The sequence below is a fragment of the Felis catus genome, chromosome X (assembly GCF_018350175.1).
Source record: "Felis catus isolate Fca126 chromosome X, F.catus_Fca126_mat1.0, whole genome shotgun sequence".
NCBI lineage: Eukaryota > Metazoa > Chordata > Mammalia > Carnivora > Felidae > Felis > Felis catus.
In genome coordinates this window covers 31227317-31250901 of record NC_058386.1, presented here as the reverse complement: position 1 = coordinate 31250901, position 23585 = coordinate 31227317, and the positions used below count along the sequence as shown (strand labels likewise).

The 23585-nt window shown below is 39.2% G+C and overlaps 1 protein-coding gene across 1 annotated transcript; it reads right to left on the bottom strand.

The window, feature by feature from the left end:
- Positions 1-653: 653 nt before the first annotated feature.
- On the bottom strand, positions 654-4987 carry LOC101080432 (melanoma-associated antigen B16-like). Its single transcript, XM_006943647.4, has 2 exons — positions 4710-4987; positions 654-2758 (listed from the first exon to the last, which is right to left on the bottom strand). Exon 2 carries the CDS (start codon positions 2690-2692, stop codon positions 1730-1732), a length of 963 nt encoding a protein of 320 aa, XP_006943709.1. The 5' UTR covers positions 2693-2758; positions 4710-4987; the 3' UTR covers positions 654-1729.
- Between the last annotated feature and the right edge of the window lie 18598 nt (positions 4988-23585).

The following is a 23585-nucleotide window of genomic DNA, read 5'->3' as shown; positions in this document are numbered from 1 at the left end:
ACCAAAATGCTACTTAGCAAGTAAACCTCAGTAAATATATCCCCTCGGATGTTGTGTTAATAATAGAGAATTTCTTCTCCATCTGGATGCAACTCAAAATTCCTAGAATTTGTGACAAGGACCAAGTACTTGCCTCCCTAGCTTCTGTTCCATTCATATCACTCCTATTCTCATTAATTTCACAGTCATAAAAATATAAGCATTTCTTAGACTATGCAAAATTACACTGAAAATAACTTATTTAAAGTACGCCTTAAATGGAGTAGTCTCAGGCTCTCCCAGGCCAGGGCAACAAAAGCCAACCCAATGGTTTCCCGGTATCTTATCTCAATGAAGTATCAGTTATCTCTCAAAACTTTTCGAAGACTATGTGTATAAAAATTAGTTTGTGGGGGTGTTTGGGTGGCTCACTCATTTGAGAGTCCAGCTCTTGGTTTAGCTCAGGTCATGATCTTGAGGTTTATGAGATCATAAAGGCTCTGTGTCAGGCTCTGCACTGGCAGCATGGAGCTTACTTGGGTTTCATTCTCTCCCTTTCTCTCTGCCACTCCCCATCCCACCCCCCCCCCCAAATAAATAAATAAACATTTAAAAAAGTGTTTAAAAACTTCATTTGTGAATTATGTTCAATGGCACAGGGACAATATCACAGAACAACTTGTATTCCTGCCCCAATGGAGATTTATGTCTTTTTTAACCATTACCCAAAGTAAATAAAAGAACAGTTTTGCAATCAGGATTTGTGAGTCTCAATTCAGTGACAAACTCTCTGAAGCTCTAATATCTGATCACCACCCCCCGCAGGCTCAGCTTGCCTACATCCAAATTTAAGTTAAAAATTAACACTCACTATAGGAATTCCAGGTTCCCCAATCCCCAAATTTACTTTCTCCAGGGCACTAACATTTTACAGTCCCAAATGGAACACCTCCACTCACATACTAACTCCTTCTTTTACTTGTCCCTTAGATATGAGAAGATATCCCACCATAATTATAGGATTGCTGATCCTATAGATAAAAATTAAAAGGGCAGGTCGTAGGTCTTGTTAATGCTAGAATCTCCAAGACCACCATAGTGATTTCCAAAAGCAAATGTTCAGTTAAGGTTTGGGGAATAAAAGAAACAAACAGGGGGTCTAATATATTGACATTTATTTTTATATATCCATAAACAAGTTCAGCATATTAAAGAATATATAATCTAATTTTATAAAAAAAATATAAAAGGCAAAAGGGGGCCACAGATTGACAATTTTTTTTTCTATTTATTGAACTCAACCACCTTAAAACTGATCACTCTCAGATTTGCAGTAAATACCTACTGCAGTTCCAAGTTATCTTTTCCAAGTAATTATTTAAGATGGTTTCACAGTTAGTTTAATAAAATAACAAAACTCACACTATATTAAACCTCATCATAGCATTAAATTTGTGACCTATACTTTCATAAACTTGGAGATTTTGACTAATTGAATCTATATCAAAAGAAACACTATTTAAACAAATGCATAAGTTTAAAAAATAATTTTCAAGTTATACAATATAGGAACACATAGACATATAAACTATTGCTTTCACCTCATCACAGACCTAAATTCTATGAACAGTAACTGACCTTCTCAAAGACAAAGTGAAGAACCTGCCTCAGGCTTCACTAGGGGCAAGAGAAGTGACTGGACTTGGCACTAGAAACTTGCAGTGGCCACAGAAGTAGAGATAGCCATGGCTTACATTCTGGCTCGGGTTGTCTCTTCTTCTTCTTGCAAAGCCTCCTCATACTGAGATGGGAAAGAACTCGGGTCAGTCCCATGAACCTTGGCCAGAAACTCCAGGACTTTCATCTTGGTGGTTTCAGCGTGGGCTCTTGAGCCCCAGAGGAATTCAAATTGTGTGGGATCACTGTTGGCCACCTGGCGGTATTCCAGGTACTTTCCCTTCACGAAATCTTGGGTGATGAGCTTCCTGGGGTCCCCAAAGAGGGAGTGCTTCCTCCCGGGATATATCCCCGTCAACTTCAGAACTTCCCAGACTTCCTTTTCAGTGGCACTGTTGCCCTTCATGAAGATCACACCCAGGATAAGTATCAGGACACCCGTCTTGGGTATGCCCTCTTTACCATGCAGCACCCCATCATAGGTGAGGCCCAATTTGATGAAGAAGGCATAGCAGTGGTTGATAGGATCCACTTCCTTCACATCAAGGCCGAAGACCATCTCCATGCGCTCAGAGGCTTTCAGGAAGACCTCAGCGAAGTGCTCTTCATACCCTTTGATGATGATCTTCATATCTGCCTTTGTCATGAGCTCTTTCTTTAGATACCTGAATAGCATAAAATCCACCAACAAAGCCACCGTCTTATCTAGAGCATCTACGGGCACATTCTTGGCATCTGGCCCAGCCCCTGAGGTGTTATCCTCCTCTTCTTGGCTATCGGAGCCCTCATTCAGCTCACTTGTTGAGGTGGTTGCGATGGCAATGGAAGAGGAGCAGAAACTCTGAGGATTCTTAGGGTTGCTGGGTATACCAACACCAGGAGCTTCCTTCGAAGTGCCAGGCATTAGAGGATGGGAGGAGAGACAGGTCTCCTCCAGAGCCTTGGAGTCGTCTGCATCCTCCAGGCCCTGGGTCACACTGTGGGCTGGAAGGCATCGATCACATGAGTATTGTGGACTCTTCTGGGGCAGAGGCATGATATCTCTTGTGGATGGCAGTAGGCAGGAGTGTGGACAAAAAGGTGGGCAATGGGGAATCGCCACCTAAGAGGAAGAAGGCAGATGTGAGTAGCCTCAGCTGCTAAACTCAACTGGGGTGGCACTGATTAAGAGCTGTCTCCAATGGACTTCTCATGACAACACTGCTATAGGGCCTCACAGGTTTCCTGACTCCTGGTTGCTGTGTCCCAGAAGGGCATGAAGGAGGAAGTCTTAATGCTCCGGAGGATGCAGCTAGCAAACCCAAGCTGAGAATTCTCAGGGATCACACTAGGCAGGTGTGGTTGGCTCTACAGAGCCATTTCTGTTCTGAGGGTGCTCCCATCAATCCTCACTCAAGTTCATTACCTTGGCATTCAACAGGGCCTGGCTCATCTCCCCATGCTACTATGAGGCGGTGCCCCTAAGACCAAAGTCACATCTCCTAAGACCAGGAACCCTGGAGGTACCTCCTCCAGAAAGCCTACCTGGGGTTTCCCAGGGCTGACAACAGAAGATAGATTCTGTGGATGCTATTTGTACTGGTGTCAGTGCCCACCTCCCCCCCATCCCCACCCCCCCCGGTTTTCAGTCCGTTGCCCTGCTTTGAATACAGGCAAATCCTGGGATCCCTTCATTTCCTGAACTAGCACTGCCCCCTGAGACCAAAGGCTTCACCTCAAGATGGGGAAGAGGTAATTAGTGGTCACGACTACCATAGAGCCTTGCCCATAGCCTCTCAGCACTGAACAGGGCCAGGCTAGGCTTGTCTTCCCCATTCTCTTGTGGTCAGCAGTTCCTCAGTATGCACTCAAAGTACTTGCCTTGGCTACTGGTAGGGCCTCAGGCAGGACCAGTCTGCCAAGTGATGTTAATCACTCATGATACAAGAGTGCTTTATTTTCCTGAGTCACCCCAAGAAGTTTAGGGAGGATGCCATGTATCCACCTTTATTGGGGTTTTCCTGGAGTAATAGGAGGAGCTAGGCATTCTAGGGGTCCCTTTGTTCTCAGGTGAGTAAGCCCTTTGGACCTCATTCAGGACGCTTGCTGTGACTGTTGGCAAGCCATTGACAATAAAAGCCCTCACATTCCAGTGAACGCCATGGAGGAGTGATTGGGTGTCTCCTCTGGCTATCACTGCTCAGAATCTCCCAAGGGTTCCCTGTGATCTGTGCAACTACACTCGTATGTGGCGAGTTTGCCCTTCAAATATGGCTCAATGACCTCTGCCAGGGCCTGGAACTCCTGCTGACTTAACAAATCCTTTAACTTCCTGAGCCCCAGAGGAGGAAAGGAAAAGTCGCCTCTGCCCACCATCCCTTCCCTGCGCCTCTCAGGGCTGACAACAGGGGAAGGGCTCCGTGGAGCTCCTCCCCCATCAGTTGGTCGAGCCTACAATCCTCACATGCGCTAGGCAACCTGAATACTGCGTGGTGTTATTACCACTGCCATCTATCACCTGACGCTCCACCTTCCAATCGAGGCCCCACAAGTCTGAGACACCCAGAAAGGAAGCGAGGAGCCACCCCATCCACCGGCATCAAGAGCTGACTACACAGGCTTGACGCTGTGCCACAACGGCTACCCGGGATCAGTGGAAGCATGAGAACTCACGCGGGGTCCTCGCCAGGACTCCTGCCTTTGTCGACGTGACAACAACTACCTCAGACTAAGCTCTCACCTCCCTCAGACTCTGGAGGCAGAAGTCAGCCACACTTCCCATCGCCCCTGCCCGAAGTCTGTCAGGGCTGAGGCTCGGTGAGCCCGCCGCTGTCTGGGGTGAGTGGTCTCCTCAGCACTCACTCGGGAGCCTCTTCTGGACTAGCAGTAAGTCAGGGGACTCTTAGCCCCCCCACAGAAAGCTTTCACCTTAAACAGATCCAAAATGGAAGTGCATGGTAGATCAGCCTGACAGACTGGTCTGGCGCCTCCCTGGGTTGGACTGGGGCTCTCATCTAATGGGTCCCCTCATTTCTGTGGCAGGAGGTCCCCTCAGTCCTCATTTGGAATCTTACTTGCTGCCGAGGCGCAACCGGAACTCTTTCGGCGGCTGACTTGGTTCCACCGGCCTAAGATGGAATCCCGCACAGCCGAAAGACCTGTGGGAGGAAGTCAGGGGGTGGGACATCCGGTTACGCCTGTGGGGCTGGGCGTAGGGAGGGCGTGGAGGGGCATGGGAGGTGTGGCCAACAGCAGGGGCAGGGCTCTGTGCACAGAGCTGTTTCACAGTGGAGATTGTTGTACGTCCCTACGGGTCACGTTGTCTTCCTGCTGCCTTGTGTCAGCCCTGGAATCAGTCCTCTTTTGTTCCCCGTTGATTCCTCTCATGACGATGACTTTCTTAGAGCCTTTGAGAGGAACTGAGGAAATGCCACAGATGGTGGATATTTAGAGCTCAAATATGGCACTGGCCCATGTGTGTGACCTCCCTTTATTCTTTGCTGTTTGTCTCCTCTGACGTCACTCAAAAATTTTTTAAAAATATTTTTTATTGAATAAATTTGAAATACATAACATTGTGGAAACGAAATGTGTACTGTGTATTAATTTGGTATATTTACATGTTGGAAAATGCTGTTCTTGTGTTACTGGTTACATTGCATAAGAAGGGTATTTTGGTGTCTGCATTATATTGTGCATTAGATTTCTATGTCTTATTTATTCCCGGTTGCAACTTTATACCCTTATTCAATATTAGTGTTACCTCTCCTTCCCCCATCCCTTGGTAACCACCATTTTACTCTGTTTTTTACTGGTTTGACCCTTTTAGATTCTACATATAAGTGGTGTCATATAGTTTTTGTCTTTCTCACTTATCTCACTTAGGATAATGTGCTCAAGTTCCATCCATGTTTTTACAAATGACAAGATATCTTCCTTTCTCACGGCTGAATAATATTCCATCACATATATTTTTATCCATTCATCCCTTAATGTACATTTGCATGTTTCCACATTCTTCTGTCTTCATTCATGGAGTTCTCCTCATGGCTTCTTTCTCTTTTATTAATGCTTCTTAGAAAATGTCATATCCCAGCAAACTCTTTATAAGGTTTCTTACTGAAACCCTTGCAGAGCTTGGATTGAGTCATGTCCTACCCTTAATGGGAAATGGGATAATTGGAGTGTAATGCAGGCAGGGACCAGGGCAGGTGGTGGGCTGTCTCAGAAACATCACACTATCTATTCCTTTTCTTCACCAGTCAGATTTATTTTTTTACATAAATTGTATTCTGAATACTTAATTTATGCATGGAAAGGACTGTGATGAATGATTTCGAAAGCTGCTGATTTTTTGAGGTCATATGAAGTTACATATGCAAGTGATCATATTTTCACTGAATATTATCTCTCTGTGCATTTTTCCTACTTCTTGTCATTTTTCTATGCTTTTTGTTTTCAGGATATCTTTAGACTAGTTTCAGTTTGTATTTGTTGATAAAATACTCAGTTTCTAATGAACTCCTTTGTAATTTACACTTTGCTAAAAGATAGCATTTTCACTTGAGTATTTGATTTTTAAGGTACATTTTAAATACATTTACAATAAGTCATTTTTCACAGAAATTCTCAAGCATACAGTATAGTGCACAAAACAGTACAATGTACCCTGTTTATATGACACTCAGCATAACAATCACCAATAATTTTAAGCAGAAGCTTGATCAGATTAGTGTTTTGTTGGTTTTTGTTGTTGTTGTTGTTTTCTGTTTTTTTAATCAAAATGTTTGTTCTTAGGGAGGACCACACCACAGGTGATGGTTTAGACTTCCATTAGTGTACTGTCTGTGTATTTTACTTTTTGGTAATCCTGGGACTCTGCTAATTATGACTGTTACCCATTCTCTGTTATGGACTGTAGAATTATAATTCTCTCATTCTCCCATTTTTAAAAAACTAATTACTTGAAATTCTCCTTTAGGTAGAAATATTTCCTTGTCTGCCCTTTGTTTATCCTGATATATTTTTATAGCATATTTCTAGTGTTCACTTATAGTATTTAAATCACCTCTGCACCTATATTTTACAGAATATTATTTAACAAATACCACTTTCTCTTTCTTTATTTTGAAATTGATAATATTTATAAAATCATCTGTCATAAATATCTTTTTTAAGAACTAGCATTTTTCAGGGCACCTGGATGGCTCAGTCAATTAAGCATCCAACTATTGATTTCAGTGCAGGTCATAGTCTCACAGTTTGTGAGTTTGAACACCACGCTGGGCTCTGTGCTGTCTCTCTCTCTCTCTCTCTCTCTCTCTCTCTCTCTCTCCCCCTCCCCTGCTCACTCTATCTTTCTGTCTGGGATTCTCTGTCTCCTTCTCTCTCTCCCCCTCCCCTGCTCACTGTCTGTCTCTCTCTCTCAAAAGAAATAAACAAGCATTAAAAAAAAATAATTGGCATTTTTCAGTTACCTGTACTGTGTCTTCTGACTCATTGGTTTTATATTTATCTCCATTATTTCTTACCTTTTCTTTGAACATGAAGTTCAATTCTTTCTCTAGCATTTTGAAATATTTTGATATTTAATATGTGTCCTTTAAAAAAAATCTGTTTAAGGCTATAATATCCCTGAATATCACCTGATCTGCTTCAGGCAATTGGTTCTGTGGAACATATAACTTATAATTTAAACATTTTTACATTGTGAGGTGCCTGAGTGGCTCATTCAGTGAAGCGTCTGATCTTGATTTTGGCCCAGGTCATGATCTCACAGTTGAGCCCCAAGGCAGGCTCTGTGCTGGGCATGGAGCCTGCTTGAGATTCTCTCTTTTTCCCCCTGGAGAACCTGCCCCAGGTACTCTACCTACATCAAATCTCTGGTGATGAGCTTCATGGGCTCCCTCCAAGTTAACTACTTCCTCCCAGCATATATCCTTACTATGTTCAAGAACTCTAAGTGAGGCACCTGGGTGGTTCAGTCAGTTAAGCGTTCGACTTTGGCTCAGGTCATGATCTTGCAGTTCCCGAGTTCAAGTTCAAGACCCATGTTGGGCTCTCTGTTGTCAGTATGGAGTCTGCTTCAGATCTTCTGTCCCTTTTTTCTCTGACCCTCCCCTGCTTGCACATGTGCTTTCTCTGTCAAAAATAAGTAAAACATTAAAAAAAAAAAAAAAAAAAAGATTTCCGAGATCTCTTCCTCAGTGGCACAATTTCCAGTCATGAAGATTACACCCAGGAATGGGATCAGGAGTGCAATCTCATGCAACCCCCTCCAACATTCACTCTCCCTTTGCTGGTAATACCCAACTTGGTGTCAAGGGCACAGGAGTGGCTTCTAGGGCCGACTTCTGACACATTAATGCGAAAGATCAGCTGCATGTTCTTAGACATCCTCGTGAAGTCTTCAGGGTACTGGTGCTTGTACTTTGTGTTGACAATTTTTAGCATGTCTGCTTTTGTAAAGGGCCTTTCATCTTATACTTGTACAGCAGGAAGTGGACCATCAACTACACTCTTCTTTCTTGTTAGAAGCCTTCAGTGTGAGCTCTTAATTGAGTGTGACCTCAGAGGTGCTTAGTCTTTCCTCATCTTGGCTCTTGGCACCTTCATCCCATTTTATACATGAAACACTTGCAAGAGCAGTGGTAATACACGTGGCTTTCTGAGGTTCCTGGGGGAATACCAGCAGCAGGGAAGCTCTGGGGAATATCCCCCAAATTGAAAGGGGGGGGTTCACTTTGAATCTTGTGTTTCTCATAAGCACATTGCTTATTCCTATGACTTCAAGGCATGGTGACACTGGTCAAGGGCATCAGGCAGAAGTGCAGGCAGGTCAACAGGTAATGCCAGCCCACAGGAGGTGTGAGGATGAGAGGGTGTGTTCATCTTCAGAAGGGAAATACTTCCCTGGCTGTAATAAGGACCTCTTCTGAAGGTTTCTTTGAACTTGCTTTTCTAGGAACCCACAGGGATGTCTTCTGTGTTCTTGATCAGCCTGTCCCCTGAGAACTCTGATGTAGTGGATTGAACTATTTGTGTGCCCCCAAAAGATGTTTAAGCCCTATCCTCCAGTACCTACAAATGTGACTATATCTGGAAATAGGATCTTTGCAAATGTAATGAGGTCATACTGCAATAGGGTGGGCCATAAGTATATGGATTGGTATCTTTATAAGAAAAAGGAGAGCGAAATTTGGATACACGTAAGAGACACAGAAAAGACACACAAATGGAAGAAGGCCATGTGATGGCAGAGGTGGACATTGGAGAGATGCATTCACAAGCCAGGAATGCCAAGAAATGCTAACAAACCACCAGCAGTGAGAAGAGAAGCATGGAACAGTTTCTCTCTCAGAGCCTGCAAAAGGAACCAACACTGCCAACAACTTGATTTCAGATCTCGAGCCCAAATAACTGATGGAATAAATTGCTGGTTATTTTAGCCACCAAACTGTAGTAATTTGTTATGGTAGTTCTGGAAGCTAATACACCGATGAGGGAAGTGAGCCTTAGGGGTGAGGTTTTCCATCACTGTCTGAGGTGTACTGGGGTGGCAGCAGGGGCTGGAAGTGGGACACCCTCTGCTCTGGAGTGGGTTGTCCTCTTAATTCACATTCAGGATTATCATATCAACTACTAACTAGGCTCAGGTCCCCTCCCCTCTACTGCTCAAAATTTGACTATTTATTTATGTATTTTTAAAGTTTATTTATTTTTGAGAGAGAGAGAGAGACAGAGTGTGAGCAGGGGAGGGGCAGAGAAAGAGGGAGACACAGAATCCATAGCAGGCTCCAGGCTCTGAGCTGTCAGCAAAGAGCCCGACCTGGGGCTCAAACTCACCAACCACGAGATCATGACCTGAGCTGAAGTCGGATGCTCAACTTACTGAGGCACCCAGGTGTTCCTAAAATTTGACGCTTTAAACCAAGCTACTTAATTCCCTGGGGCCTCGGCTACCATCCTTACCATGGGGTAGCTGGTGTTGACTGTTCTGTGAGGCCCTCTTCATTCTGGAACACTTTGAGTCAGAACTCAGAAAGCGTCCTCACCTTTTCTCCAGATAGGATCTGGGACTACTTGCTCCCTTTGGTGACCAATGGCTACACCTTCAGACCAAGGATCTCATGCCCTTAGACCTGATATAAAGAAGTGAATAGGACCCTCAGACTGACAGTCTGGCTCAGGGTCTCCAAGAGCTGACCAAATAAATGGTAATATAATAATTTTGTGTTATTTTAAGCCACTAAATTTGTGGTAACTTGTTACTGCAGCAATAAAAAAAACCTAGTATGCTAATCAAAAGACAACTGGATTAAGTATATTCATATCAGACAAATAAAGTCTTCAGAACAAAGAAAATGATTAGTGACAAAGGAGACTATTATATAATAAAAGGATTGATCCACCAAGAAAATATAACAATCTTGATATGTATACCCACACAGAAGAGCTTCAAAAACACGATAAAATCTGAGAGAACTGAATGGGCTTTTAGATAAATCCACATTTATAGCTGGGGATTTAAACACCTCTATGGGATCAACAGTAGTGATAGAATGGAACTCATCAAAGATTTAGAGGATAAAAATATAAGATAAAGGTATAGAACTAAACAGTACCATAATCCAATAGGATATAATTAATGTTTATAGAACACAACTCAACACATCAGAACACATGTTGTTTTCAAGCACACATAGAATATTCAACAAGTTATACCATATGTTGAGTAAATAAAAAAACTCAATAAAGGTAAAAGAATGTATTTATTGTTAACATAAGTAACAAACAGTTGATATTCACAACAAAGAAGGACCTAAAAATCATTTCAGAAAAAGACAATCGCATAGCAAAAAAAAAAGTCTAACAACATGAATAATCATTTACCAGAGAAGTAAATGAGTGAATGGTTAGAAAGCCTGATAATATGTGTTCATAAGGAATATTGTTGGTGGTGAATAAATTGATAGAAACATTTCTTAGATCCATTTGCCAGTAACACGTTCATTTGAATATGCAATTTCCTCTGACATATTGAATCCACTTTTGGGTATGTATCCTAATTACATGTTTGCAAAAAGAGAAATGTAATAGAATGCTCTTAGCAACACTCTTTGTGATACTAGAAAACTTGAAAGCAAAGTCCGTGTCTTTCAGATTAAGAATGTGCTAAATTATATAATGGAGTATTAAATATAAGTAAATGAATTAATTGAAATTCCTAGTGTCAATATGGATGATGGCTGTAACTTAATATTGACATAGAAGTCAAACTCCAGAAAAATAGAGTTCAGAAACATTCAAATACTGTGTATTATTTATGGACACCTCCATATATAAAAGCATAAAAATATAATGGGAATATTTAACACATAAATCAGGAAAATACTTTTCTCTGAAAAGGTGACCAGGGGAGAGGGTATAATTGTGGAGAGGTACAGAGGGTACGTAAACAATATTGATGGGGTGCCTGGGTGGCTCAGTTATTTAAGTATCTGACTCTTGATTTCAGCTCAGGTCATGATCTCACGGCTTTGAGATGGAGCCCCGTTTTGGCTCCGTGGTGAGTGTGGAGCCTGCTTGGGATTCTCTCTCTCCCTCCCTCTCTCTCTCTCTCTCTGCCCCTCCCCCACTCACATGCACTCACACTCTCTCTCAAAATAAATAAATAAACTTAAAAAAACAATATTGGCAATGTTTTATTTCTTCATTTTAGTGTTGGTTATATAGGTGCTTAATATTCTGTGTATGTATTTGTGTCAAATACTTAATAATAAATTAAAATAAAAGAGCAAATTCACCAAAATGCAAAATTTATGCTATTAAACTAATGAAAATTAAATACATTTAAAAATAAAGTATGCATAAGAATCCCAGGAAATAGACATATTTACTTACATATGAGCATTACATATGGCCCTTCCATGGTCAGTAAACCTCAAATGATTTACCAAATAAGCACTAAAGATGACAAATACTCTTATTAAATAATATAAGGGTGATAGAAGAACAGCAGTGTCAGTACCAGAAGGGTTGACAAATTTCATAACCATTTAATGGTCTTTAACCAGCGATGAATTTTAGAACACATATGAATTCAATTCTTTTTACCTGCTCAGAAAAACAGATTGGTAAAAAGTACTTTATCTAACTATCTCTTTGGTCTTTATATATTAGGCTGTATTTTTTTAAGTTTATTTATTTAAGTAATCTATATACCCAATGTGGGACTCAAACTCACAGCCCTGAGATTAAGGGTGGCATGTTCTACTGAATGAGCCAGCCAGGCACCCCAGGCTGTATTTGTTTTTTAACTATAATCTGTATTACTTATACCAGATCAAATGTGGGAATTATAAGATTGAGGTCAGGCTTAAATTATATTTAAAATACCCAAGTATCCATTTGTAGTAATTTTCTTCATTTGTCTTTAGGCTGTGGTTGTTTTCTTCAGTGGATGCTCCTTGCTAAAGGGCATATGTCTGGTCAAATCTGAATATCTATGGTCAGAAGTATATCCAATCTGAGTTAAATCTGAGGGGAAAAAATGCTCACCTACCTCCTTATCATCAATCAAATCCCAGAAGAAAATACCTTTAAAAAAAAAGCCCACATCAATTTTCTAGGTACATTAGTAGTTATGTTTCCTATTTATTGATTATAAAACATAACTTCTATAATAGGAGTTAACTTGTATGTCATTACAGAATCACCAGGCTTGCTGTCAGGACTTTGAAAACCTGAGGTCTACTCTCTCCACTTCAATTAGGATTAAAAAGTGAAAAGTGTTAAGGAACAACAAAAAGCAGAATTCCATAAACCTAGTAGTCTATTCCAGTATTTAAAAACTCTCATTATGAAGAAATTATTCTTTATAACCACACTCCCTGATGGTTCAATTCAAGATCACCTTTTTCAAAGTGAACAAATATTTATCTTTATCTTTTTTCCATTATAAATGTAATAACTGCAAATTTGAAACTGGAAATTTGAAATGTGCAGCCAAGTATAAAGAAAAATACAAACTCCCATCAGATAAACACAGCTACATTAACACATTGGTTAATTTCTCTCTGATCTTTTTATATGTACATGTCGGTGTTTATTATACATTTGTGTATATATATATATACACATATATACATGTGTAATATATGTAAATACACATTTACAACACATGTATATATGTATATATACACATGACATGCTATATACACACCTTAATATCTATTACTTAACATTTACTACAGACCAGGTATTAAAAATAAGCACTTTATGTACATTTTCATATTTAATCCTCATTAGAAACTTATGCCTCCTCATGTTTAAAACAAATTGAAGCAGAGAAGCTTTAAGAAAATCTCCTAGTAACAGCTGTTAAGTTACTAAGTGTTGGAGAAGAGGTTCAGAACGGTACTCTGATTAGCCTGCCTGTTATACAATAGACATGTGACCGTCACATAAATGCACACGTATAGAGGCACACACCTGAATATATCCCAGAAAACTTGGCATTACTTTAAAAAAACTGTTGACTTAACTACCTGTAGAAAGTCCTGAAAGGTCCATGGTCCTGGACATGTAATTTATGGAAACAAAACTTAATCAAGTTTTTTGCAGAGGTGGTTTACAAAAATAGATCACTTATGTGAACCTAGCAGACTAATTGCCACCAAGTGTATCATGGATGTAGAGGGAAAGGTATCCAGAGCTGAGAATGAAGCCATGAACTGGGGACATGCAATGGGGACTCATAACAATGGGAATCCATAAACATAACAAATGTTAACTACATGGAGGTATATGATAAATGCCATACAAATGGAAAATGTCTGAGCTTTTAAAATACAGAGAATGAATTAGATTTTGTATTTCTAATTACAAAATAAATAATAAATTATTTGCATCATTTGGTTAACCTAATAGATTCTTCTTTGCATATTTCTAGTTTCCAAAGATCCTAATGATTTAAATAGTCTAAGTCATCCATCACATAATAAACATGACCAGTCAACCTCATGTACTTCATAAAAACATTTTTCTTTCTTAATGATCATTGGGAGGGATATGGAGACACTCTAATCATTAAAGCCCATTCATTTAAACTCAATCTCAGTGTTCTGTCTGCAGGATATTGAGTCCTTATCAACATTACTTCAGAATTAATGCAGAAACTGAAAACTTGTTATTCCTGACCTTTGCTATCATTAACATCTGGATACTACTGCATCACAAAGTGTCCATTTATGTAGGACATCTAATTTTTTATTTTAGTGTCAACTAAATTTACCCACTGTTGCTTTACCTTTACTTTAGATTTTTTAAGGAAGCTCTAGGGTATGAGAACTTTAATTATATTTTAGGAGAGAATATAATTTGGTTAGAAAAATGTAATTAATATGATGGATCATGGAAACAGAGACGCATCACAGCAGATCAAATTAGTCATTTCTTTTCTAGGGCCTCCTCTTTCTTTAACAACCCATCTCCAAGTCTCTTTTATAGCTCTACTGCACTCTTAAAGTTTTTCTTAGATCCTTGATTCACCAATTGTCCTCTAATCTCCTCCAACTACTATCAGCCCATCAAATTTTATAGCAATTAGTCTATTAACTAATTTACATTATGACACAGGATACATTAGCCAGATTTCTTACCACTGCAATTATTTGATCACAACATTTCACTGAGATTTTAGTGATTATCATTGCCCTCCTCCAATTAACTGATGGTTGCTTCCCCTGCCATTATTTGTCCTTGATTTGGAGTGAGATTCTATCCCAGTCCTCATAACTCTTTGGATGATAGTTGATAGGGTTTAGGGCAGGTCACCGAAGAATATGCCACTTTGGCATATTGATTATTTTGAATTCAAGTTACCTGACAAACACCAGTGCAAAAAGAACATTCTGACCTTCCTTTGTCCCCCTGAAAGCAGGAAGTGAATTCCCAATGTGAAAGGCACCTTCTCTGCACCAGGAGGTAGAGAGACATCCTTATCACCTAAGATAGGGAATTCGGAGCTGAGAAGACTGTATAAACCATCTCTGCTTGGATTCTTCACTAGTGAATATCCAAACCTACATTTCTTTGTTTTGTTAATTCCTCGAAAATTTATTTATTTGTCTAAAAAGTATAAAAAGCTGCCTGCTTTCATCCCTTCTTAGGTCTCCTATCAATGAGATCATATCATATCATATCAATTACTAATTAATTTTTTCTCCTGTTAATCTGTCATTTGTCCATTTAATTATTAGAAGAGCCAAAAGAACTCAAGAGGCGTAAGAGGGATAATTTACCTCTCCCTTACAAAGCTAATAAGTTCTTTGGTGATTGAAATATTTGCTAAATAATTTTCTCTCTACCTTTCCAGTTTCCTGGGTGAGACCTACCACCTCCCGCCCCCATAATAAAAAACAAAGTAACAGGAATAAAATAAACAAAAGTTTACTAACATGTATACCTCCTATATACGAGGGAAAGACCCAGGAAAACTGAGTAACTCCCCAAGTGACCCATCACCACCTTAAATACCATCTTCAGCTTAAGACAAAAGAAAAGATGCTGAGTTTGAGGGCAATTCATGGAAAGGTGCAAAGAGGACAGATTTGATGCACAAAGGTTGCCTTGCCATGCATATAAATCTCTCACATGGAAAAGGTATTTGTGGTAATAGTGGTTCTCCTTTTTTTTTTTTTTTAATGTTTATTTATTTATTTCAAGAGAAAGAGAGAGAGAGAGCACGGGTGTAGGAGGGACAGAAAGGGAGATACACAGTATCCGAAGCAGGCTCCAGGCTCTGAACTGTCAGCACAGAGCCCGAAGCAGGATTCGAACTCACAAACCACAAGATCATGACCTGAGCTTAATCGTCTTAGGCACCCAGGTGCCCCAATAGCGGTCTTTTTGGTAAGGACCCATTTCTGATATAAATATCCTTTATAAATGTAGGTTTTCCTTACAAAGAAGTAACTTCTCTGTTCAGAGCTTCTCCTATGTCTACAGTTTCTCAAAGCTATCAGCTCAGATTAATCCTTACGTCAAAGAGGCATATTTTGGAGCAGCATATTCTGCTCCCCTTCAAAAGCATCATTGGACTTTCAAGTGTTTTCAATGTTGTTGTTGCCATGATGAAAACTTTCAAATTCTGTTCACATTGCTCCTCTAGAACATTTCTTTCTTTGATTTCAATCATTTCTCTTTTTCCTTACATGAACATAATCTATTTTTCCAGTTATGGACTATGCCAAGCACTGGTTGATGGACTTTGTAACTGAGCAGAGAAGCAACTGTATTTATTGGAATATGTCACTGAATGATTTTACAACTGGATGCCATGCTATAGCTGTGTAATTGATGGATTAAGAAACTTCTTTTGTGTTCCAGTTCATACATGTGTATGCACGCAAATGTATGCATGAGTCCACATCTGCGTGCACATGTACGTATGACTGGTGTACGTACATAGCAGAGAAGAGGAAGGAGGCCAGTACACATCATGCACAAGGAAAAGGATGTAAGCTTATTTTATCAATTAATTTTAGGACTAAATTATCCTCACTAATTTCTGACCACTATACTAACTCACTTATCACAGAGCCAAGAAAAATATTACAGCTCCAATATAAGAAGTTCTCAATGATACTAAGCCTACACACTTGCTCCATGTAACTAAACTGTTATTTCTATCATGGCCCTACATATGCTATTTCTTGCAGAGTGCCTTATTCATTTATTTAACATTTAAAAATCTTTAAAATTTTATGCAAAAAAATAAAAATAAAAAATAAAATAAAAAATAAAATTTTCTGCAAAATACACATACTAGGTTTTCTTTTTAAACCGTTTATCTGAACCAATCATTCCATTAACTGTAGCCTAAGCACATACATTGGATTTCCTTGTTGACTGTTCATTTGCATTTGTATGCTGTCATAGGCAGAATTGTAAGAATGGCCCCCCAAGATTCCAGCCCCCTAGTTGTTAAATCAAACCCTGATCTATGTCCTTCTAGGAAGAGATTTCACAGAGGTAATTAAAAGTTCCAAATCAGTTTACCTTAAATTACGGAGATTATCTGGGTGGGCCTGACTCAATCAGGTGAGAAGCTAAACAGCTGAGTTTCTCTGGATGTGCAGAAGTCAGAGGGATCTGCTCCTGCTGGCCTAAAGGAAGAAGGAATAAGGTACCATTGAAACCATGCCCTATATACTTAATGAGGTTAAAAATGTCACCAGCAAAACCCTCATTGACCCCTTTACTCTTCACAGGAATGTTCACCTTATCTTTTAGAGGCAAACAACAAGAAGACCTCTGGCCAGCCTAGACCAGTTTGAGCTTGGCAACCTGCTCACACCTGCACAGATGGACCATGGAATGCCAGACACCTACCTCTACCTCATTATAAAGTTAAAATCCCTGCCCAAGGAGGAGCATAAACCTCACTAACATAATATATAATGCATGTATAGGGATGTTTCGTAAGTATGCATGTGCAACCTTTATACCCACCTCTACATGCAATGATAAAACTCCCCTTTCTGGGGGTGTCTGGGTGGCTCAGTCACTTAAGCATCTGACTCTTGATTTTGGCTCAGGTCATGATCTCATAGTCATGAGATTGAGCCCCACATCCAGCTCCGTGCTGGGCATGGAGCCTGCTTGGGATTCGCTCCCTCTCTCCTCTCTGTCCCCCCACTTGTGCATGCATGTCTGCATGCTCTCCTCTCTCTTTCTCTCTCAAAAAATAAAAAAACATAAAATTTCTTTATTTCTTTCTAAACATTCATCCTAATCCTAAAACAAAACAAAACAAAACAAAACACCCACCCCTGCTTTGGGAGTCACAGCTTTGAAAATTAATCCCCATGATCTCCTTTTTTGTGAAAATAAGGTTTCCTTTGTGTGACAACTTCACCTGATGTAGTGTCTATCTGTAACTCACCAAGGAATGAGCTCATTTTAGCTTGGTTACACCATGTTGTGGGGTGGCTTGTGAGTGTGAAGCCTATAAGAGCTGGCAGCTGCCCCTGCCTCACAACCAGCAAGAAAATAGGGCCTTAGTCTTACAACCACAAGGAAACAAATTCTTGTAACAACCATTGTGTTTGCAAAAGGAGCTAATGGAGACTTAGATGAGCACTGCCATCTGGATGATACCTTCATTTCAGCCTGTGGGATCTGAGCAGAGATCCCTGCCATGCCATGTTGGAATTGGATGGACAGAACTGAGATAATAAGTGGTATTATTTTAAGCCACTGAGTTTATGTTAAGTTGGTGTTGGGGAAGAACTTCCTCTGCCCTTCAAGGTTCTTCAAGCTAAACTAACAATCAAATTGATGTGAGACAGATTAATAGGAGAAAGTCAAATTTAATAGCATATGTACTTAAGGGGAATTCATCAGACATGAAATTCCAAAGACAAGGAGGCAACACGACGCTCATATGAGCTAAGGAGAGGGGTAGGGGTGTGAGGATCTAAAGGGCAGAAAAACCATCACCAGGAAGCTGAAAGATGTTTGGAAAACAAAAGTTTCCCTATTATGTGGATAAGTTTCTCAGGTAAAGAAGAATATGCTAATAGCTCTCTTCCTGGTACAAGAAGGCAGTTGAGGGGAAGGCAAAGGACTTCTGAATCTGCTGGGTTTGAACTGCTTTTAATTCAAAATAATATTTATGCCAAAGTGGCTGATTGTGGGGCAGCCTGCCCTAAGCCTCTACAAAAGCATTGTCAAATAAGTGATATTAAACCCACTTAGATTATATTTTTGTAAGTATGTTATTAAACTAAGTGTTCTAAAAATTATATGAAATTTCTAGAAATCTGATGTCCTGGTATGTTATTATCTTGCAGTTTTGTGTGTCACAGAAATAATGTAATTTCCTTGTCAATTGCATTCTAATCAGATATTTAACCATGCCCATTTTTAAGTCTTTTATCATTTACAGACAGTTGTACTTTTACTCAGTTGCCTTTATAAAAATTCTCTCCAAGTGTGCTTCATCTTCAGTGAGACTCATGGAAAAAAAACCTCTGAGTACAGGTTTCTGATAACCTTAAGATCATAAAACTGAACTAGATAAAAATTTCCAGAACTAATGGAAAAATTGGATTCAAGCAGAACAAGAATTAATAACATGGGACTGAATGAATTGAAGAAGATAATTATACTTTTTATGACCTTTTGCTTGAAACATTGATGACTTTTGAAAAAATGTTTTATTTTTTCCAGATTCAATAAAACTATTTCTCTTAAGCTAACTGACTTACAGCAATTTAATATGAACAAATTGAAGCATTTACCTGCTCTTCCTACCTGAACCCTCCAGAATTCAGAAACTCTCCAAGTATTCTTATATTTTTATGGCAACATATTTATTTGCATAAGTTCAGTAAGAATCTGTTCTCCTTATGATAGGGCACAATTGGAAACATTGGTTATATTACCAAGGCTTTAACTAGAATGTCATATCTGGAAAAGACATGTATCAACTCAGAAATGACCAGACAGCTTTAAGGAACTAAAGTTGACTTTATGGAGCTAATGAAGCCCCTTGGACAACTCAGCAATCCCAGCAGCCTTACCAGGTGAATAAAGAAGGTCACTTCCTGGCAGGTGCAGGAAACTCATCATATTTTGGGGACCTCCAAAAGAGAGGAATTCACCCAAATCTATAGGTATATTGCAGGCAAAGTCTAATAGCAAATATTTGGCTTGGCTTTTGGCCTTGGGAGGCTGTTATAAGTTCAATCTAGAGATTACTTATAAAAAGTTCCAACAATGCAGGTTTTAAAGAGTCTTTATGGTGAACCACTATTCTTACTGCACTCATGTAAATAATCGGGCCAACTTTTTTGAAACTAGTCTTACTTTGCAAACAAATTAATATTAATTTGGCTAGCTTTGGCAAAAATGAGGGTGATTTGTACAAAGAAAATATGTTTCAGTAACACACCTTTGCAGATATTAGATTTTAATACTATTCATTATAAAGTAGACTGGATCCTGATTTCTTCTAGTGTCCTCCAATGCCTGGCTGTAACTCTCCAAACTAACATTGGGATTTTTCTCTCATCTTTCTAACTTGGAATCATTTGGGAACTAAAACTGCCTTTTCCCCTGAAGTCCTGCAAACTAAATTTAAATGACTTAATGTAAACATCAGATAAACTGCCACAATATCTCATATATAGACAATCTTCATGCCTATTTTTTAGTGAGCCACTCATAGATCACCAGAGACATTTGAACTGCAAACCAAGAAGATCTGTCAGATTGCCAGTACCTGCCCTCACTCCATCTGAAGATACTTTGAGTCTGTCATCTGGATGATACCTTGATTTCAGCTGGCTCCCTTCAGAACCCAGAAACTGGCTTAACATCTGACCCAATCCATTTGGATTGGATTTGATCCATTGATCAAACATTTGATCCCTTGTTTTTCTCACATTTTCATAGAAATGACTCTTATTGAATATCTGAGTACTTAAACCACAGTCCTGAGTCTGCTTTGATCTTTATGACTAGCATTGTGATGCTTACTAGGTGTTCTTAAGTTTGTATGATTGATTTATTAACACTCTTTGTGGATGTATAAATCTTACATTCCTTTTAGAAGGAGAACAGAAAGACCATGCAAGTTACAGAACAGAAATTAGACCTCTTGTGCAACCCTCAAGCACTGACATAACATCTAACAGCTGTAAATAAGCACCATTAAATCTACACGGAGTCAGGAAATGTTACAGGCCACTGCACACAGCTCACTGAATAACGACTCCTTGTCTCTTTAAAACCCTCTTGGCCAGCAAAAAACTTTGGAGAGGCTTTTGGAAAAGATTCTACCTTCTTCCCAGGTGGCTGGCCTTCTGAATAAAGCTCATATTCCCTTCCAATCAATGCTTGTCTCTTGACTATCAGCCTTTCGAGCAACAGGTAGCCAAATTTGGGATTTGGTAACAGGCCCAACTTTGAGAATACACCTACATCATTGCCTCCTGAAATGATTTTGACTAAACTGACCTATTGTCAGGACTAAGAGACTGGTTCACCAAGGTAAAACAACCCACCAGTTCAACTTTTAATGTGTAAAACTTTAGGAAAGTTTCAGAGAAGAGAACTGTAGGAGCTGAGGGCAGGCCTCCCTAACACGGCCATTTTGGCCTGAAGATTACTTTGAGCTGAAGGCATTCGAGACTCTGGGGACTCAAGAGAAACCTTCTGCCCCTCCCTTAACTACACAGAAGAATCTATGGGTGGGGGGGGGTCTACTTGGAGGGCTCTTTTCCAGAATAATGGTTATAAGCAGAGATAAATTTTATCTGAGTGACCCAACTGTATGGCACGGCAAACATCTACTTACCAAACATCTGCTCTTCTTCCTATTGCCCTGTAAGGTGCATTTCTTTCCTCTGAAGTTACAGCCTTTACCCTCTTCCTTCTCCTTAGTCCACGATGACATATATATCTCATTTTGCCTGACTGTCTTTGGAATTTCTATGTCTGTGTGGATTTTCCATACATATGAAATTAAATGTGATTTTCTCCTGTTAATCTGTGTCATGTCAATTTGACTCTTAGACCAGTTAGAAGGACTTTTGTAGAGTACGGCAAATTCTTGCTTCCTGACAGTATTTTTTTAAAAAAAATGTTCATTTATTTATTTTGAGAGAGAGGGAGTGAGCGTGAGCAGGGGAGGGGTACAGAGGGGAGAGGAAGAGTCCTAAGTAGGCTCCAGGCTGTCAGTGCAGGGCATGACGTAGGGCTTGATCTCATAAACCATGAGATCATGACCTGAGACAAAATCAAGAGTCAGACACTTAACTGATTTAGCCATCCAGGCACCCCTCCCTGACAGCATTTTAATTTAATTTTAAATAATTATTTTATATTATTGTATTTGTAGTTATTTTACATATAATGCCATAATATATTCTTATAAATAATAATAAATACTAAAGTTTTTAAAAAGTTAAATTTAAGTAAAATAGTTTATTTTAATAAAAACGTTTCCTGAAATAAAGGACAATTTGTGATACCTTATCAGGAAGCAGCGGTAATATTTATGGATTCCCTATGGCAATCTATACAGACAGGAACAGTTAGTGGTAAGGAATTTATTCTAAAAATGCTCCATGTTAGAGTGACAGTAAAATGAAAAGGCACAGGAAACCATGAATTTCAACTCCATTTTGGGACTTAAATAACACTCTTGTGACATTAATGATTTAGAATGTTTCTGCTGGGCATAAATGAGGATGGACATTAATAGGGACAACAGGGAGGATGATCTGGCATGGATTTTCATGAAAGTGATGGAAACAGGCTTGTACTGTTTGTGTCAGGTACTGTGTTGAACACCTAATGTGCATTATCTCATTCCTATAAGTCCTCTCAACACTCTCATAGGGTAGATGTTACTGTCTTTCTCAGACTTTGTTTAAAACAAGGCCCTGAAATAGTCATTAATTGTTTAAAGTCACACAATTAGAAGATAGTGGGGCCAAGTTCAACTTTAATCTGACTGAAACAAAGCTTTGTTCTTAGTCACTGAATGAAAATTGTTAGTTTCCAGAACTATCTTGCTGCACAAATGCTTAAATTTAGGAAGTCTGTGTAAAGCCATACAGATAATAATAAATGTAGGCACTTACAACCTTTTTTCACTAACTTATTTTCTCATTTATATTATTAACACACACTTCAGTAATTTCTAGCTGTTCTGAAAATGCACAATTGTATATAGTCATAGTAGAAAGTAGTTTAAATAGTAGCTTTTTTGAAAGCTATAAAAATATTCCCCTGGTTGTCAGGAAGAAACACATTTGGTTTAAATGCTCCCCAGAGGAAAGAATAACGCATACTTACAAAATTGACCTGACCAAATACTTCTATAGAGCACATAAGTTCTTACAACAGCAGAAAGTTTGAAGTTTTGCACAGAAAAAAAAGGTACTCTTGAATCTTAAGGAACACTATAAAGTGTGACAACAGAGAAGAAATTTTGGACAATTTCTGTCTAATGTTGATTCAGATGTGATTCTCATGTACAAATTCTTGATATATCAGTGCAATAAATCAAATAATAAATACCATAATTCAGAGAGACATATCTGGAACGTACTATTTAGTTTTTATCCTCTTTATGTTCAGACACACTCAATACTACTAATGATTTCTTCTCCCTACCCCAACTCTCTACTTTAAAATATTCTAAGCTTACATAAGAATTGAATACTAGAACAATAAACACATACACGTCTTTCATTAGTTCATCAATTACCATTTTGCCATAGCTGCTTTCTGCTGTTGGGGAGCAAGAATGTCTTATCCCTTCAAGGCCCTTCAAGATCAAGATTAACAGGAAAAGATCAAATAGTGTACTATGGGGAATCCACACTGACATGGAAATTCCAAATACAGGCAAAATGAAGTATATTTGTCATCTTAAACTAAGGAGAAGGAAATGGGTAGGGGTAAGGGACTTCAGAGGAAAGGAATGCACCTTACAGGTCAATAAGATGAAGAGCAGATGTTTGGTAATTAGATGTTTGCCCTGACATACAGATGGGTCACTTGGATAAAATTTACCTCTACTAATAGCCCTTATTCTGGGAAAGGCCTATTAATTACCATCCCCCCCATAGATTCTTTTATGTATTTAAGGGAGGGGCAAAAGTTTCTCTTGAGCCCCCAGTATCTTGATTGCCTTCAGCTCAAAATATTCTTCATGCCAAAGTGGCCCAGCAAAGTGGCAGTCTTTCCCTGGCCCCTATAATACCTTCCTCTCATTTTTGTCCTTTTATTTGCAATGTACTTTCTTAAGGTATATACTTAACACACACACATGCACACCTGTAAATAGTTAGCATGCATCTCCTAACAAAATAAATTCTCCTATATAACAGCAATTCCATCACTATGGCCAAGAAATTTAGCAATTA

Coding starts and splice junctions, on each gene's coding strand:
- LOC101080432 (XM_006943647.4), bottom strand. CDS start 2,692: ATGCCTCTGCCCCAGAAGAGTCCACAATACTCATGTGATCGATGCCTT.